The following is a 19,690-nucleotide window of genomic DNA, read 5'->3' as shown; positions in this document are numbered from 1 at the left end:
TCACTTCCTGTCACCATTGACTCACTTCAGTTTGCATACCAGACTAATCGTTCCACAGACGACGCCATGTCTCACCTGCTCCACACATTGAGTGGCTCACCCCGAGCCACCGAGCCACCGGCAGAGGGGATCAAGAGTGACATACCTCTGCTGACTACAGGTATTTTCAACACCTCTCTGTGGTGGAACACATGGAGAAAGAGGAGCAGCAGATTCAGTGTAAAACCTCGACGTGATGACCGACGTTGCTGGATGATCTCCTCCACAGCAGAACAAAGGTCCAAATAAAGATAATGAGAGTTTCTCCTCACGTGTCTCCTCATGGTTTATGATATAAATCTGCTAATCTCATTAGACATATTAATCAGAAAAGCAAACTTAACGGCCTCAGCATGTCTGTCATCAGTCTCTGTGTGACAGCAGGCCTGATCCCTCACAGTGAAATCATCTCTCACCCTGGAGTTAAAGGAGCTTTCTCATGAATACTGGGCGACTTTCCAGCCAGCTCTTTAATTTCATCATCACATTTATGCCATAATTTAGCTCAACCGATCAGATTAAAAGCGAGTTGTTTTTTTAAATAACAGTAATTTTGTAATACTGAAAGACGTAAACTTTTAGTCCACCATCATGTTTTGACTTACACGAGTTTTAAATCATTTCTTTTGTTAATTTTCTATATCATATAAAATCAAAGTATATCAAACTTTAACAAACTTTAACAGAACAAACAGATCAGCCTCACCAAAGTCCATTTAAGGACAGATCTCTCTCCACACTTACCTTTTTTTTTTATTTCAGGGACAAAATTTTAAAATGTTGGCAGATTTTTTTTATTTTATTTTATTTTCTCAAACATTTACTCTCAAATATCGATGTTTCTTTCTAACAGGGATGCCAGGAGTTTGTGAGTCTTTGAGAGGGAAAAACAGGATTTATTCAGATTCATTTTCAGCCCTTAAACTAAGTCCTGCATACAAACTATCACATACAAAACCCAAGTAAGTAAAATAGTATTAGTTTATATGCTACGAGCCTTTCAGACCAGCGGTGCGCAGCCTAACGTCTCTCTCTCTCTGACTCTGAAGGGTGGAGTTAAGAAATGTCTGCTGTCAGTGTCTCGCTCGGCTCAACTTTGCTGTTTTTCAGCGTCTTCCTGTTCGTCTCTGCAGGTGAGATTTACTGTTAGAAACTAACATAATGCCCTTCTGAGAAAAGGAGTAAAGTAGACTGTCTGTGTGTGGAGGAGACACAAGGCTGGGTGCAGTTTGTGTGGAGTTAACATCTGTAATCCAGCTGTGACAGAGACAAAGAAGTGTAACGTGTGTCAGGAGTCAGGATGCAGCTACAAAGCTTTTTGTTCAGTGTATACAAACAGCTGTAGCTCCATAAAGGCAGCATGCAGAGACTCAGTGTCTTATAATGAGAGGCTGCTTTCTCTCACACATTATGTTCACTTATTATCAGCACATGTTGTTGTTCTGTGGAAGCTAACATCTTGTAGTTTCTGACACTTTGCATGTTTAGCATGAGGCTAAAATGACCTTCGCCTGGTTCTGTGAAGTGATAACAACAACATGTCTTCCCCATTTATTTACTCTGATAATGGAAATCAGGATAATCAGTCAGGTAATGAAAAAATGTTGATTGAATGCAGATTCTGTGCTGTTTAAGACTAAATACAAAACAGGATTTAAACTTAGTTTATGTACAAATTTAACATGAGCTCCACAAGTGAAGTGCAGGCATCTTGTTTTCAACCAGATATTAACTCTTATAAAACATTATTGGCTCATAGATTTTTTTTTATGCATCATGATCTCTAATCTGGATTTAATTTGATCTGAAGCAGGTTCACAGCATAAATTACATTAGCATAAATTACCATGGCAATGCACTGTTATAAGACGTGAACCACCTTCCTAGCACAGAAAACCCTGAACCCAAAGCTGCTTTATAGTACAGGCCTCTGCTGGGCTTTAAGACAATAACATTCATTAAATCCATCCAAATGTTAAAAGACATAAACAAATATTTAAAGTAAATAATTCTGCTTATAATTGCATGTTGACCTTTAACCTCTCTGCTCTGTGTTGTTTCCTCTTTCAGTCCAGATAAACATCACAGCCGAGTCTGGACAGGACGTCGCGCTTCCATGTCGAGTTACCAATAAGATCACAGCTGTAGAGTGGAGCAGAGCTGGCCTGGGACAAAAAAATGTCTTTTTGTTCCAGGATGGGCGTTTTGTTCCAAACAACCAGCATCCATCATATAAGAACCGAGTGGCTCTCAGAGGGATGAAGGATGGAGACGCGTCTTTGATTCTGAAGAAAGCGACCACTGCTGACTCTGGAACATACAAGTGTCTTTTTAAAATAGCAGAAACACGTTCATGGAAAAACATCACCATCAATCTGAGAATTCCTCCAGGTGAGTGATTAACTCTGATTTTTCTGTAAATCATTTAGAAAACTTCATTCAGTGGTTTTTAGTACAGCTTCCTCTATCCCCCAGCAGAGAATCTATATCTCACTGAAAACATGCTGGAAAGTGAAAATGTTACACTTCATTTAAACTTTCCTATTTTGGTCACCTAACAGTGGTCGGGGGACACACAAACATTGTAAGTGCTTCACAGTGGGAAAGATGTAATAATGGTAATCACTGTATAGTGGCCGGGAATAACACTCACTGATTCGTCTGTGAAGGTTCTCAGTCATCCAGGTCATCGTAGTCTAAGGAGCTTAAACAACTTAAACAAGTCCCGACGCTTTTCTTTCCAAGCTCCTTTGACCACTCACTAATTCCTAGTTTTCAGGAGGAAAGAAATACAAACCAACGATTGAATGTAAGCACTGCCCCTTTTTCCCTAAAACATTAGAACAAGTGTTCAACACTGAGTAGTTGTGCCTGCTGGTCCACATGGTGTAGCTTGCCCACTGCAGCCAAAGCTCTCAGGGTCTAGATGCAAAGGGGATCATAGGACAAGCACAACTGGAACAGGATCAGGTGCAACTGGGACAGATGGTTGAGAAAAACTGGGGTCATCACCAATTGCAGTGGAGAACAGGCTGTGCAGACCCAGATTGCGGTCAGCCGAATCTTCCTCAAAGGCTTATGGGGGGACCTCTGTTGATCTCCAGTGTTGAGCTTGGTCCAGGACCAACATGTTGTTCGGCCCTGGTGTGTTTTAGTATGAATTACATACAGTATCTCTGTATTTTTGGCCCAGGCATGACACCTCACACCTGTTTCTCACCTGCAGATCGATCAGGACCGGGTGGAACTGGATCTATTGGAGTGATAGTTGGCCTGATAGTTGCAGGTGTGGCTGCTGCTGCTGGTTTATCGTTCTGCAGAAAACAAAAGCCACAGAGTCCGGATTCCTTCCAGCCTCCCGATGATCAGGACTAGACTGTCTGCTAAACTCTAAACGGAGTCTTCAGCCGGTGCTCTAAACTCTCAGTGCTGACACCAAACATGATAATCAATGTCATCATCATCACACTTGACAGCAGAACAGCGACTCAGATGATATAAATAGACAAAGTTTAAAGTTATACTTTTGTTTCCTTTGATAATAATTAATCATGCTTAATTCTTATCATGTTATCAAGATTAAATCTGATCAACATGATGAATGAGAAAACATCCTAACATCACCAGTCATCCTGTTGAACCTCAGCTCTGTATTTTAATATTATATTAAACAACACTTCCTGACTTTTCTACTCTGTGTGTCCTGTTGAATGTTTTTGGGCTAACTGTGGCTCAGAGGTTGAGCTGGTTGAAAGGTTGGTGGTTTCACCCCTGAGTGTTCCAGTCTGCACTCCGAGAAGTCTTTGGGAAAGATACAAACATCAAGCTGCTCCACACAGAAAACACGTGGGTGTGGAAATGGGTGAATGAGTCTCACTATATAAGAACCAGCGAAATTAGATCTTTCATAATCATACAGTTTTATATGTCACACAGTGGAAATTTGTGTTTTTATGTTTTGTCAATCTGTGTATTGGTACATAGTGTTGATTTTATTTGCATGATTTTATTGTGATATTTATATTGCATGTTTGTTTATTTATATTTATACTGCATGGTTTTATCCTCATATTTATATTTGTGTTAATGTTGTACCATGTTCCTTTAATCCACTGTGGACTAAACAGACAATTGTAGGCACCTGTGAGGTGGGGGCGTTCCCTAAGGTGGTCTATCAGCCGCCAGGTTGACCTGTTACAGGGGATAGCGAGCGCAGAGACAGAGAGAGGAGTGACGCACGAAAGGTGAGCAGGAGAAAAAGGAACGCGTGCAACCCCGCACGTGTGTGGAACGAACTGCTGCCTGACTGTGGGGTGCCGCGAGTCGTTCGGCGATCCAGTCCCAACGCAGGAACAGCAACAGTGGGTGGCGATGGCTGCAATGCACAACAGGGCAGGGATGCCCTTCTGCCTGCATCTGACGGTGAGACGAGGGATGATGTGTTCAGGTGTGGAGTGGGGCGGGACTGTGCGGCGACGCGCTGTCAGGAGGAGACAGGTCTGTGATAGGAGCCTCCTCCCTGGTCTGCTGCTGGTGAGTTTTACCATACCGGAAGAGAAGTTCCTCTCCTGTCTCTTGCATATAAGGACCATTCGCCCATGTGTGGCTGGACTGTGGGATTATGGGACTATGGGAGGGTAATTTTAGTATATGGAAAACATGTTTTAGCCTTGTTTTAATAGTGTATAGTTATTTCTGCCGGCAGGGTTTTTAGCGGGTTGCAACACTATTTTTATTGTATACGGGGAATTTTATCTTGTATTTGTGATTCTGGCTGTGTTTTCTTATGAAAATAAAGGGTGTTTGAAGCCAGCTTAGTTTCTGTGCCCTGAGCGCTGACCTGCTCGCTCCCCTTTCTGCTTGTATGTATACAGACGTGGTGGTGAAGATTTAGGTCCACCAGTCTTAGCGGCTACATATACTTTTCTAAATCAAAACAGACGATTTAGGATCTCCCAGACAGAAAATACTGAATGTATTAATTGTTTTTTGTAGACAGTTACCTGCAGTGGGTTTCAATGGTAATGAATGGAGGTCAGCCGATTCAACAATGAGACACCCCTGATGTGTTTTAGTATGAATCACATACAGTGTCTGTGTTTTTTGGCCCACACAGGGCTCATCTGTGTTTCCTTCGTGTGGAGTGACTTCAGCGCCACGTCTGTGCCACAGAACATTTGGCCGTGCTGTAACTGAGCTGTAAAGATCCAAACCAGCCCTGCAACACATTTTTTTCAGTAAATGCGACTTGTAGTAAATTGCGAGCTGCCAATTATAGCAAATTGTTTTTGTACAATTAAAAAATGTCAAAGTAATGTAATTTATTACTGTTGTTTTGAGAAAAATAGGAGATGTGGACAAAGATTCTAGCTATGTCCCAAAACCCAGAGGACGCAGCCTTCTCAGTCTACATCGTCCATGTCCTCTGAAGACCGAGAAGGAATTTCTGTGTATTAATTTAGTGATCTATAAAATGTAAAAATATTTTGTTAACTAATTGTTGAATACACACACACACACACACACACACACACACACACACACACACACACACACACACACACACACACTATATATATAGATAGAAATGACACACACACACATCCATTACAAAATTCCTTAAAGCTCAGGTCCTCGGAGCTTGAGGATCCTGCGCAGTATCTTTGCTGTTCCTAGGATTGTGAGATATCAATGTCGATGTTGTTCCTGGGATCTGCTGGAGCCACTCGCCTAGCTTGGGAGTCACCGCACCTAGTGCTCTGATTATCACTGATACCACTGTTACCTTCACCGTCTACACCTTCTCGAGCTCTTCTCTGAGCCCCTGGCATTCCTCAAGCTTCTCATATTCCTTCTTCCTGATGTTGCTGTCATTCAGGATCGCTACATCGATCACCACGGCCATTTTCTGTTGCTTATCTACCATCATTATGTCCGGCTGGTTAGTCACCACCAGCTTGTCCATCTGTATCTGGAAGTCCCACAGGATCTTAGTTCGGTCATTCTCCGCCACCCAAGGGGGTGTCTCTCATTTTGACCTTGGGACCTCCAGCCATACTTGGCAAAGATTTTTCTGTATACTGCACTAGCCAATTGGTTATGGCTTTACATAGCAGTGTCCCAATTTTCTAGGCCGCACCCTTCAGATTTGTGTCACCAGCTGTCTCGATGGACTTTAATAAACTCCGCCGTCTGCTCCTCGCTTGCTAAAATATAACAGGACACTGGAGTATGTTCTCTACCATCTTACACTTCTGTTTAATCGGTTTTCTGTAGCTGATCAGACTTCATGGAGGATGCTGATTGTCTAATTTAGATCGACAATGTTTTTTTTTTTTTTTTTTTTTTACAGTTGCCATTCACTTGGCTCCTAGTACTTGCCATGTCCTTGGATGTTCCCCACTAGACTGTTTATACATTCATAAACGAATCTAATAAAACATATATGTGACAAACAAAGAGACGGAGCTGGAGAAGCAGCGTATCTGGTGTTTTATGTGAAAACTGACCGAAATCCTTTAACCCATTCCTGTGCCTTATGTCTGAAACACTCTGTCGCACGTCTGGTGGAAATGCAGTGGCTTTCTTGAGTGGGTGTAATGTGGTCCAGGCATCTGGAATGCAACACAGCCACATGCAGCGGCTTTTATGGAAATATGTATAAGTCAGTGATTTGCACTTCAGTGGCTTACAAAGATTGGACACATTTTTAGAAAGCATATAAACATGTACTTAAAAGAGATGCTGTAAAAAAACAAACATGTTTCATAAAAATGGCATCAAGCTGTTTTGTATTTTATTAAATAGTCAACATCCCAGGGCGACATTTTTCCACCCGGAGAGTTGACACTGCAGTCTGGCTTTGGTGGCTTTTTGGCAGCAACTCTAACATTCAGCAGTCGCCTCATTGTTCTGATACACACAACAAAACTACCGACTACCCTACAGGGAACACAGAGGGAACTAATGACAAACTCAAAGTAGGAACTGAAGCTGAGAGAAAGAAACACTAAACCCACACTAGAAGAAATCATCTGATCAAAGTTAAAGACCAGCACAGATCTGTGGGCTCCAGTCAAATTGTGAGCAGTATGGAAGATGCATGATTTGTATCTGAGCTGGTTCCCAGTGAAGTCTGAACTGGGATTGTGTGTGATGCAGAGAGGTGGAGATTGGAGGTCTTTGTTGGTTGTGGCTAAATGACACACACCCCTCTTCACTGAAAAAAACAAAACAAAAACAAAGAATACACACAAACACACACACATATACAGTGGGATGCAAAAGTTTGGGCTTTTCATTCACTTTTACTGCTTTGTTGATCTCTCATAAGTTCATAAAGTACAGAGACAAAGAAAAAACACTTTAAACGATTAAAAAAAAAGAGATTATGATACATAAAAAATAACAAAAACAAATAACAGTAAAAATTATCATAAAAGGAGGACTTTAGAAACACGGGAGTTTCTAAATTCTCCACTGAATCAGGGTCAGATGTGTGTGGAAGTTTAAGAAGGTTGCTGGATGAGAATTATCATGTGCAATGCTCCAGTTTGACCTCATGGGGGCAGTGCTGCTTTACACTCAGACTGTAGGAAACAATAACAGTGTTGGAGTGTTAAAGTAAATCAGCTTTAAACCATAAACAGTCTTTTTTTCTGAGTGATTTCTGATGACATCATGGTAAATGGTAAATGGCCTGTATTTGTGTAGCACTTTACTAGTTCCTAAGGACCCCAAAGCGCTTTACACATCCAGTCATCCACCCATTCACACACTGGTGATGGCAGCTACATTGTAGCCACAGCCACCCTGGGGCGCACTGACAGAGGCGAGGCTGCCGGACACTGGCGCCTGGTCAGAGACTTCATCATTTCTTCACTACCAGACACACTGGACCCACTACAGTTCGCTTACCGTCCAAATCGTTCCACAGACGATGCCATCTCTCATCTCCTCCACACATCACTCACTCACTTGGACACTAGAAGGGGGAATTATGTTAAAATGCTCTTCATAGACTACAGCTCTGCATTTAACACCATAATTCCCTCCACACTCACCACCAAGCTGGAGCATCTGGGACTCAGCTCATCTATGTGTCAATGGATCTCCAACTTCCTAACTGGCAGACCACAGGCAGTAAGGATGGGCGGACATGTCTCAGCCTCCACCACTCTCAGCACTGGAGCCCCCCAGGGGTGTGTTCTGAGCCCCCTGCTGTACTCTTTGTACACATATGACTGTGTGGCCACTACCAGCTCCACCACCATCATCAAGTTTGCTGACGACACCGTCGTGGTGGGCCTGATCTCTGATAACAACGAGACGGCCTACCTGAAGGAGATTAGGAATCTGGAGAACTGGTGCCAGAGGAACAACCTCCTTCTAAACGTCAGTAAGACAAAGGAGCTGATAGTGGACTTCAGCACTAAGCAGGAGAGGAACTACCAGACCCCCGTCATCAACGAGTGCCCAGTGGAGAGAGTGGACAGCTTCAAATACCTCGGAGTTCACATCACGCAGGACCTGTCATGGTCCTGTCACATCAACACCGTGGTGAAAAAGGCCCGACAGCGTCTCTACCACCTCAGACGCTTGAGAGACTTCCAACTGCCCTCCAAGGTGCTCAGGAACTTTTACTCGTGCACCATAGAGAGCATCCTGGCGGGAAACATCTTAACCTGGTTCGGGAACAGCACCATGCAGGACAGACGAGCTCTACAGAGGGTTGTGCGGTCAGCTGAGCGCACCATCCGCTCCGAGCTCCCTGACCTGCACTCAATCTACAGCAGGCGGTGCTGGACCAAGGCCAGGAAGATCGTGAAGGACCTCAGCCATCCCAACAACAGACTGTTCTCTCTGTTGAGGTCAGGAAAGCGATTCCGCTCCCTGAAGACCAACACAGAGAGACTGAGGAGGAGCTTCTTCCCGCAGGCGATACGGTCTCTCAATCACATCACCACACAGTACTGACCCACACATATGGTTCTTACACACACACTGGACTTTCTGGACATTGTTTTTGCACAACATTGGTCACTATATTCTTCATTTCCGGTTAATACTTGTACAGCTGCTGTTATTGTGTATATATTTATTTATATTTAGATTTCTTCATACATTCTTATATAGTTCTATATTGTGTATTGTGTATTTTGTTGTACAGTTATATTTTCAACTTTAATTTATATATTTATCTTTATCTTATTCTTCCCAGTTAAATTTACCCTTCATTCTAATTTGTGTTGTACAGTTATTTCATTTTTAACCTTAATTTATATTTTATTCCTTCCTAGTTAAATTTACCCTTTTTAATTTTTCATATTTATTTCCTTTCTTATTCATAGCCTTTTCCTTTTTTGTTTTCTTTAGGTCACGAGCAGTTGTCCAAGCATTTCACTACATATCGTACTGTGTATGACTGTGTACGTGACAAATAAAATTTGAATTTGAATTTGAAATTTGAGTTTGTTTCCTTCCTGGTTTCCCGGTTTTCATATGTTTGTCACACTTAAATGCTTCAGATCAAACACATTAAAATATTAAACAAAGAAAATACAAAATGAAGATTGTAAATGGAGGCGTTTGTTATTAAGGGAACAAATCCAAAGCTACATCATCCTGATCTGAAACATTTAAATGTGACAAACATACAAAAACATGTGAATCTCCAGCTGCCCCGGAGCAGATTGTAATCATAGTGTGTCTGACCCTGCTGTTTCAAAAACATGTGTTCACAACAAAGGTTGAAATTTTAAAGAAGATTTAGAGTCAGATTTACTAACATGTGCAGCAGCATCACATGTGTATCTGTAAGAGTTTCACTGTCAGGAGAAGAAAATTTCAACGAGTCACACAGATGTGAATTACAAAGACTGTTTCACTGTAACTACAGGAAGTCTAACAGTGAAACATTCCTGCTTTATGCTCGTTGTGCCTGTGGCAGTTGAGCCGTCGTGTCTGTCATAGTTGCTGCTGGGAGGGAGATGTTATCAGAGTCATCGGCTCAGAGTCGTTATCGCAGCACCAAAACTTTGTCAGTGAACTGGAATGAGCTGGATCTGAAACAAAGGCAGCTGTTACTGTGTTAGATTAACGTCTGCATGTTGAAACGTCTTATTAAAAGTAAAGATGTGCACATACAGGCACGTGTCACAGTGACGCTGAGGATCCTCAGAGTCCTCTGCACAGTGCTCAGGGATTTCCTCATCTTTCATGTTGTCTGCCTTTGTGTCGGCCTCTGAGCCCTCAGAGATCGACACAAAGCTGTGACTGTTTATCTGCACGTCTCAAACACGCCTCCATTTGTCTGCAGGCTGAGTGATCTGACTGAGCTCAGTCTCCATTTTCTACAGGGAGACGCTCAGAGAGGCTTTCACTTTCATTTCACAGGAACAGCTTTGCTTCTGTTTTACATGCAGGTGCTGCACAGAACACACCCTGTTCAGTCTGTTTGTGTGGCTGACTCCATCTTAGACTAAAGGCTGGATCAGCTGATTCAACAGATCAGCAGTTTGCATGATTTTCATCTATGAAAAAACCAAACAGTCCTGTCCACAGTGTGTTTGGTACACTGGGTGTTTTATCTGTTACTAATTGTGTTTAACATTGCAAAAGGGTCACAAAAGGTTTATAGCGTCAGACAACATGACAGTGGTTGTGTGTTTGTTGTCACGGCAGCAGCAGCCATCAGTGACACCAGCACACAAAAGCAACACAACAGCAGGTTCAAACACTCAAAGAGCTGCGTTACATTTGAATGTGTGACTGGTTGCTGAGCTGTTTGATGTTATGTGTCAGAGTTCAGCTTCACATGTTTGAAATAATAACACATTTCTGGGAGCAATAATGACAGAATAAGGAGCAGGACAGACGATGACGACGTTCTTCTGTTGGACATGTGCACATCAGTTATATGCATTGATCCAGTGCTGCTTCACAAGTACACACACACAACAGGAAGCGGTTGCTGCTTACAGATGATTATTATGTGGAGTTAACATCTGATTTACTGTTGACTGGCTTCATCGGGTGAGGGCCTCCAGCTTGCACTGGAACGGTTCACAGCCGAGTGTGAAGCAGCGGGAATGAGGATCAGCACCTCCAAATCTGAGGCCATGGTTCTCAGCCGGAAAAGGGTGGAGTGCCCACTCCGGGTCGGGGATGAGTTCCTGCCCCAAATGGAGGAGTTCAAGTATCTCGGGGTCTTGTTCGCGAGTGATGGGAGAAGGGAGCCGGAGATCGACAGACGGATTGGGGCTGCAGCTGCAGTAATGCGGACGCTGCACCGGTCCGTCGTGGTGAAGAGGGAGCTGAGTGTAAAAGCGAAGCTCTCAATTTACCGGTCGATCCAAGTCCCTACCCTCACCTATGGCCACGAGCTGTGGGTAGTGACCGAAAGAACGAGATCGCGGATACAAGCGGCAGAAATGAGCTTCCTCCAAAGGGTGGCCGGCCTCTCCCTTAGAGATAGGGTGAGAAGTTCGGCCATCCGGGAGGGGCTCAGAGTAGAGCAGCTGCTGCTCCACATCGAAAGGAGCCAGCTGAGGTGGTTCGGGCATCTGACAAGGATGCCTCCTGGGCGCCTCCTGGGTGAGGTGTTCCAGGCATGTCCCACCGGGAGGAGGCCCCGGGGCAGACCCAGGACACGCTGGAGAGATTATATCTCTCGGCTGGCCTGGGAACGCCTTGGTATTCCCCCGGATAAGCTGGAGGAGGTGGCTGGGGAGAGGGAGGTCTGGGCCTCTTTGCTTAGGCTGCTGCCCCCGTGACCCGGCCTCTGATAAAGCGGATTAAGATGGATGGATGGATGGTTTCATCTGTGAAAACACATCAAATGAAATGAATTGAAGAAAAGCTGTCAGACTTTATCTGACACAATATAAAGAAAAAAATCACCTCCATCACAAAGAGGAAATTCAATTTTATTTATATAGCGCCAAATCACAACATAAGTCGCCTCAAGGTGCTTCATACATACAGAGAAAAACCCAACAATCATATGACCCCCTATGAGCAAGCACTTTGGCGACAGTGGGAAGGAAAAACTCCCTTTTAACAGGAAGAAACCTCTGGCAAAACCAGGCTCAGGGAGGGGTGGGGCTATCTGCTGCGACCGGTTGGGGTGAGAGAAGGAAGACAGGATAAAGACATGCTGTGGAAGAGAGACAGAGGTTAATAACAGATATGATTCAATGCAGAGAGGTCTGTTAACACATAGTGAGTGAGAAAGGTGACTGGAAAGGAAAAACTCAATGCATCATGGGAATCCCCGGCAGCCTATGTCTATTGCAGCATAACTAAGGGAGGATTCAGGGGAAGTGTACTCAGTTACTGCCCTGTACTCTCATTACAGTCATGCGATTTCCAGGAAGTGCTGCAGCGCTGCATGCGCTCTCTCCATGTAGACTATTTTCTGCTGCTCGTCTTTCATCAGTTTTCTATCAGCTTTCTTCTGCTGCTTCTCTGTCACTGAAACTTTGGACAAAGTTCTCCAGAACAGCTGTGGTTTTATGGAGGCTACAGCTAAATGCTGCCTCCTCCATAGTACAACATACATGTTTATACAGTGACGGGTGATGATGGTCTTTAATGTTGCAGAGAACATTAAAGATCAGAGACATGTGGAGCATAAAAACTAGAACAAACAACTCCCACTCCTGCAATTACATCAATTTTCTTCAGGTAAATCTAAGTTAATTTCACATAGTCCGGCTGTATGCCCTTTAAAATAGCACGCATGAACACCACATGAGTGGGCGGAGTGAGGAATCGGGTCTTGACACCTCCCTGTTCTCTGTTTACCTGGAGGTTGGTTGGGCTCACCTCTTGTTGCTGCCTGGTTAGTACTTATTATTATTTACTCTTATTTATGCATATGTTGGTCATCGCTGTTTCCCTACTATGTTATTCTTTTTCTCTCTGTTAACTTCCCCCAACTTCTCTCACTTTGTGTTTTTTTCCCACCCCCTGGTCTTGTCCATTGTGATTCAAGAGGAAAATTATGTACTAATGATACACTTGGAGAACTACATTTTGTGGCCCTCAACAATTTGGATTTTTACACTGCTGGACAGGGAAAAAAGCAGATTTATAGAATGTGTCCATAAAAGGCTGAAAATGTCACTCAGACATCAAAGACATGAACTCACGCTGCTTTAAGTCACATCTACCAAAGCGTTCCTCCTGTTCTGATTTTTCTGATAATAATCAGAAAGTGCTGAACTCCTCTGAGCTGTTACAGGAACAGATGTTGGCAGATGTGTCAGTGACAGAGTTGCAGTTAGAGAGGTCAGTGAGCAGGATTTCTATCAGGATTCATGTCAGAGTTATTATAATGATGTCTGTTGGTTCACACTCACGGCTGCTTTGGACTGATTCCAGCTCAAAGAGCATCAACATGTTTTCATTTTTCCATCATGATGAGGAGCAGAAACTCTGAGGATTCTCCTGAACTCCTGACTACAGTAAGTCATCCACAGCTTCTGCTTTATATTCTACATATTATTCAGTAAATTATAGATTATTACTGATACTCAAGCTGTACAAATACTCTGGTAAAAGCTGAAGTACTCATTAAACTTCTTTGCTGAAGTAAAAGTGAAAAAGTACAGGCTCTGAAAAGTAGTTGAGTAAAAAGTAATCGGGGTTAAGTGGACGTGGCAGGTGGAGAAACTCTAAGACTGAGTGTGGAGGTGCAGTGTGGGATAAAGAAATAAGTCAGAATCATTTGTTTTTTGAGCTCCAGCTTTTTCCAGGCTATGAAACCAGTTCAGTCTTTATCCAGGTTGTCTGCAATGATCTTTTAAACCCAACAGATGGCGCTCTTCACAGTGTCAACACAGCAAAGTGAGTGTGCCACACTCCATTAGGAGCCATCTACTCATCACTATCTTAAACTATAACCTTCATGGGACTGTGAGGGAGAAGAACAAAGAGCAAGAAAAGACTGAGACAACATGTACACACAGGATAACATGTGGGAGCACAGCTGGGCCAATCACAGAGGACGAGACAGAGGAAGCAGAACTAGACATGAACAAAAACTTAAAATCACAAAGGAACAAATGATCTGATCACTGAAGACTATAATGTTTCATCTACATGTTCAGTTCCTTGTACTTTCAAATCTGTCACATTGGATAATTGGTGTGTCACAATGTATGGATGTAAAAATTGGATTTAAAAGGGGAAATATCATAACGTTTGTTCCAAGGGCGTAGATTTGGTTTTGGCATTGGTGGGGACGGATGATTCAACCACTGAACTCTGCCCTGTTTCTTTCTTTTTCCTTTTTGTTTTTGCTTCTTGATAAAAGGAGAAATATACTTGCCTACATATGCTATTCTACATGCTTTTAAACCATTTAAAATCACAATTCATATTTTTACATTTGAATTATATAATGTTAAATTACTATTAAAAAAATGACTGACTAAGTATTTTAGGCTTTAGTTTACTTCAGCCATATTCCATATAACTCAGGTATCATACAAACATAAAAATAGCTTCAAATACAGTCATGACAATAAAAGAATATGATTTTAAGGACTTAACAACATCACTTCAGTTACACCAACATCTCTGACACATTAGCACTAAGGGAACACTGAATGACCTGCTGGGTTTTGTCCATAAAACTACTCGTCTAAGATTACCACAAAGTAAAAGATCTCTCAGCAACATTATGCAACATTTTAGGCACTATTGCCCCGATCAAGTCAGTGAGCTGGGATTTTATATTCTATACATGAACTACTGTTACAGCAACAGACATGGACCACTGGTGTCCCACACAACAACTCAATGTCCACTATGTGAAGCAGCCAAACACATGCCTGCTCCTCTCGTTAACTGAGATAAACTGCTGGCACATTGGTTTTACATCTATACTGTCCAGTCTCTCCTGGTGGACACACAGCAGCATTGTTTAATCTCATTTGAGTCATTGTTGACCTTAGCCATCTTTTTAGTCTTCTGAGGGCACTGAAGCTTTTTTCAGCCTCAGTACATGAGTTTTATCCTCAGATTAAAAGTATTATTATTCTGTGCTTGATGTGCCTCACCTTTGGCCCTGGCTCCTCCCCTCTGACTGCACTAGGACCTATTGCCACCTGATAAAATAACACATTGATTTGTGCCATATAAAAAGTGAGACATGTCAATTCAGATTCAATTTACATCAGCAGCCTAACAATTGTCATGATGATAAATACTAGTTAATCTATAGCATCAAATCATCAGTCAGTCACCTGTGACCTCGCCTCTCCACCTCTGTCTGAGCTACAACATGGCAGAGCTGCCTCTGTCACCTGATGAATAACAGTGAGACATTCCACATACATGCAGTCACACATGTGCTTCAAATACAGTCATGAACCAACAAGTCATCATCCAATTCCACCTGTGATCTTGTGTCACCATTACTCTCTGAGCTTTGTGTTGGTTCTTCTGTCACCTGACAAATAGGACATACATGACAATAAGAATAAAATGTGGAGCTGCTTCAGTGTTTCTGTCACTTTGTGCAGATCTTGACTCATCAGTAATGTTTGTAGGCTGAGTGCATTTTTAAACAATTTGTGCAAACTGCACTACAAGGTGGAATATTTGCAACATCATGACTACCTCATGACATTTTGTCTCAAAAATTAACCCTATGAATACGTCAGTACCATTAGGATGAAATTATTGTGTCACCAACATTTTAATGTTAGACATATAATTCTAACAGCCTCTGTAAACTAATATCCTGGCTTGCTCAAAGCTGCAGTTTTCTCTGACAGTTTCAATCAAAATTAGAAATGCTGCTCTGAGACTGAGAGAACTAATAGTGCTGCCTGTTGTGCAGTTAGTTTGCAAATGGTTACATACAATTTTAGACTGATGTGGGACAAAGCCTAGCATAGCCTGTAACATTATTGTGACGGACACATTTTATTAGTGAACTTGGCTTTAAGTGACTTACAGGTTTCTTTGAAAAATACTTTCTTATATCCAAGTTCTTCCTTTTTGCTGCCGTCCTCCTCGCAGCGCAGGCTTGCAGCTGCTAAAACTAAACAGAGCTCGCTGAAAGGCACAGCCAATCACATTGGCCATATTTGTCACGTGAGGTAGGACTCCAGTAGAGGACGTAATTTAACTTTTTCTGCACCGCTGGGTGAATGAGACGCTGATAGATCGTTTTTTTTTCTTTCTATGGGTTTGTTTTTCTTTACTCGAAGACATCAAATTATTGGTGGGGACATGTCCCTTCCGTCCATGCCAAATCTACGCCCTTGGTTTGTTCAGTTCACCCAAAGATGAACTTGTTCCATTATTTCTTTGAATGTTTGAATTGTTTACTTTCTTTAAAAAAAATGCTTGTGCTGAACAGACCTTAAGTAGTTTCCTTTGGACCTTTGTTAAAGCAGTTTGTAAGAAGTGTAAGAAGTAAGTAAGTGTAAGTGTGTAAGTGTAAGAAGTAAGTAAGTGTAAGTGTGTAAGTGTAAGAAGTAAGTAAGTGTAAGTGTTCCTTTGGACCTATAGAAAAAGCAGATGGATTAAACCAATCTCACACTTTTTATCTTTACATGGATTTTTGTTCCATCCTGATGATCAGAAGAGTGTTTTGGGATTTAACAGATCTCTTAAGAACAACGGTAAGTGTTTGCTGTCTTTTTCTAAAACCACTTTCAGTCTTTTATATAAAAAGTTTCAGTTGTCATGGTTACAGTTCACTTTACCCTGTCATGCACGAATTTTGACAACGTGAATTAGATTTTTTTCCTTAAGTATTTTTTATTCATCTTTATCTTTATTTATATTAAAGATAAATAAAAATACTTAACAAAAAATCCCGATTGAGGTTGTCACAATTCATGCATAACAGGGTTAAATAACAATAGTTACAATAAAACACGCCATACATCTATGGTAACATTAAACCACCAGTGAGGGTATGGAGTAACACAGTGTCCAATGTAGTGGTTTATGTACAAGTATACCATCAAAACTGACACAAATGCAAGAAAACAGCCTTTGAATAGCTGTCCACAGCTGTACTGCAGTGACCACTGTGCGTGAAAGAGTCAGCATCCACCCACAAAAATGTTTAAACAGAAAAACTGTTTCAAAAACGAGTGAGACTTCATTTAAAATGTAATTTCCTTTCTAGTGGATGTTAACCCTGTAAAGTCAGAAGTATGATATCATTGCTAGAAAATCCAACACATCAAACGTCACCCCGACGCAACTTCGATACGAGACGTTAAATCGAAAGTGTTTTGAGTTTGAACGGGCAGCTGAACGACAGATCCGTCCTAACCCTCAGGGACTTTCAGCTTTATTTAAACCTTAAATGTAATCTCATGTGTTCAGGTTTAAACTCAGGTTCAGTTATTGAGTGAAAATACCAACAGACTCAGACATTTAGAACAAACTAAGAGTCCGATCGGCAGAAACAGAGAACACGGACATGTCTGCTGTAACTGCAACGCTCTGCTCCACTTTGATCTTTGTCCTGTTCGTCTCTGCAGGTGAGATTTAACTGATAGAAACTAAACTGAGTTTAATTCTGATTTAAAGAATCTCAGTCTGGTTTATTTCTCTAAGAATGAATTTCTTATACATTCAGTATCTGGAGCGAAACAAGGCTGGGTGGAGTCTGTTCCAATTTAGCGATCGCACGCTTGAAGTACGCGCATTACGTACCGGGGAGACCGGGGATAGTTGTAACATTTTTCACATTTCTCTCTGTAAATTGGAGATCTTTTAAGGTAGTGGATTCAAAATGTAATGCAAAGTATTTACATGTCTCAGCTATTAAATAGTGCAGCTATTTTCTCTGCAGCACAATTACCCATTGCATGGTATGGTCTCAAACACAAAGAGTGAAATGTTACAATTAACCCCATAGTCTGGGTTAGTTGTAACATATCCTGGGGTAAAATGTAACACAATGAAATAAGGGTACTAACAAAACATTAACATGTAATCTTTGTTTATTCAACACATGAATGCACTTAGAGCCATTTATGTAACTATGTGTGTGTGTGTGACAGAATGCAGAAATCTAGCTTTTGAACATATTCCAACCCCCCAAAAAAGACAAATTATGGAATTTTCTGCAACTGAATATTTCATTAATTTTGGTTGGTCTTCCTTGAGTTTGGCCTCATTGGCTCAGTGGGCATTATAACCTACAACTCTTGCACCAATTTTGAACATAACAATGAAGCTGAAAAAATGTAGTTGTTCAACAGCATCGCAATTGAATTACTTTTTATCATGGCTTACCTTGGTGTGGTTTGCAAAGTGCTTCAGAAAGATGAGGAAATCTGTTTCTTGCACCCATCCTGATTTATTTCCACTATCAATACTTCCTACTGGTCCATCTCTGACACAGTGGTCTGCATAATGTATGTGTGGGAACACAAACAGTGGAGGAATTGTGTTGCCAATGGCATTAACCGCATATACAAAAGCGACCAGTGAACCTCTCTCTGCTGATGTCGTTCACAAACTTGTTTAATATAAGTTAAAGTAATAGTGTGGTAAGTTGTAACATCTGCGTTATTGTTACAACTAACCCAGACTGTTGCTGTTACAACTGACCCAGACTCCTATAGCCATGAACTAGCTAACATTACAGCCAACGGCTAAAACATTAGCACTAAAGACGTACACAGAATATATCCCCATAGACATACAAATAACATAATTTAGGTTTGATGAGTTTAACTGAAAAGCAGATAATGCTATTACAAATTGAAATAAAGTAGAAAAACTTACTTTTTGGCATACAAATTACATTTTTTCGTGTTAAATTGTCTGTGTTTGACAAAATGTGCTGATTTTTCACATGTGATAGCAGAACTGAATTGGGCATGTGCAGGATGAGTCACATCATTTGAAACTTAGCCCTGATTGGAGAAATTGGAAGTGTTACAACTGACCCACGTTACAACTATCCCCGGTCTCCCCTGCTATAAGTACTAGTGATGTGCGGATCATCCTGAAATATCGATTCCTCCGATACCAGTCATTTATGTTCTAGAATCGATTCTCACATTAAAATATCGATATTTTAGTAATTTAGAGTAAATTTGTAGTTTATCATTAACAGGAACACAGTGGAAAGAAACTATAACATTCGGATTGTCTGCATTCAAAGGAACTACTTCCTCTTCCGCCTTTCATAGTCATGTGCAAAATACGGCTGTATAAATGCCTCGCAGCCCCTTGGCGCGCGCACTCACAACAATGGTTGAGCGTAATTGTGGAGACGTATTTTACCTCCACAAATAGCCGAGACGTGGCAAAAAAGTGCTCCAAGAGTGAGGTGTTGTGGCCATACTTTCCAACCTTGAGACCTCAGAATTAGGGAGACAATTCATAAGGGCTGTTGGGGTGTGGGGGGTGATAAATACATTTTACAGTGTTTCTTTATCGGAATTATATACATTAAATGTCACCGTTATTATTGGCCGGCCCGGAAACAGCGGGGGTGTCCAAATTCAGAGGCTGCTTCCACCTGAGACTCTGCTCCTTGCTATCGAAAATATAACCGGGTGCTGAGAGAGGCGGCGGGCTGGGGTGGGTATTCTAATATCCCCTCGGCTTGCTGCCGGTACGTTGGGGTTTTTCCCGGTGGACGAGAGGATTTGTT

At 41.8% G+C, this 19,690-nt stretch overlaps 2 protein-coding genes across 2 annotated transcripts in view; both read left to right on the top strand.

Moving 5' to 3' along the window:
* The window catches only part of LOC146578510 (hemicentin-2-like), an 871,231-nt gene that overhangs the window by 629,024 nt on the left and 222,517 nt on the right, over positions 1-19,690 (top strand). The gene's annotated exons all lie outside the window — the stretch shown is intronic.
* Positions 804-3,716, top strand: LOC146578518 (butyrophilin-like protein 10). Its single transcript, XM_085268799.1, has 3 exons — positions 804-1,172; positions 2,110-2,430; positions 3,266-3,716. The coding sequence occupies exons 1-3, from the start codon at positions 1,103-1,105 to the stop codon at positions 3,412-3,414; spliced, it is 540 nt and encodes a 179-aa protein (XP_085124925.1). The 5' UTR covers positions 804-1,102; the 3' UTR covers positions 3,415-3,716.

This window comes from Mchenga conophoros, linkage group LG3, assembly GCF_057382185.1.
Source record: "Mchenga conophoros isolate Kocher_MC1m ecotype Shallow Benthic linkage group LG3, M_conophoros_male_GT1.1, whole genome shotgun sequence".
In the NCBI taxonomy this organism is placed as follows: Eukaryota; Metazoa; Chordata; class Actinopteri; order Cichliformes; family Cichlidae; genus Mchenga; species Mchenga conophoros.
The sequence above is the reverse complement of the archived record's forward strand: the minus strand, read 5'-3'. Positions and strand labels throughout refer to the sequence as shown.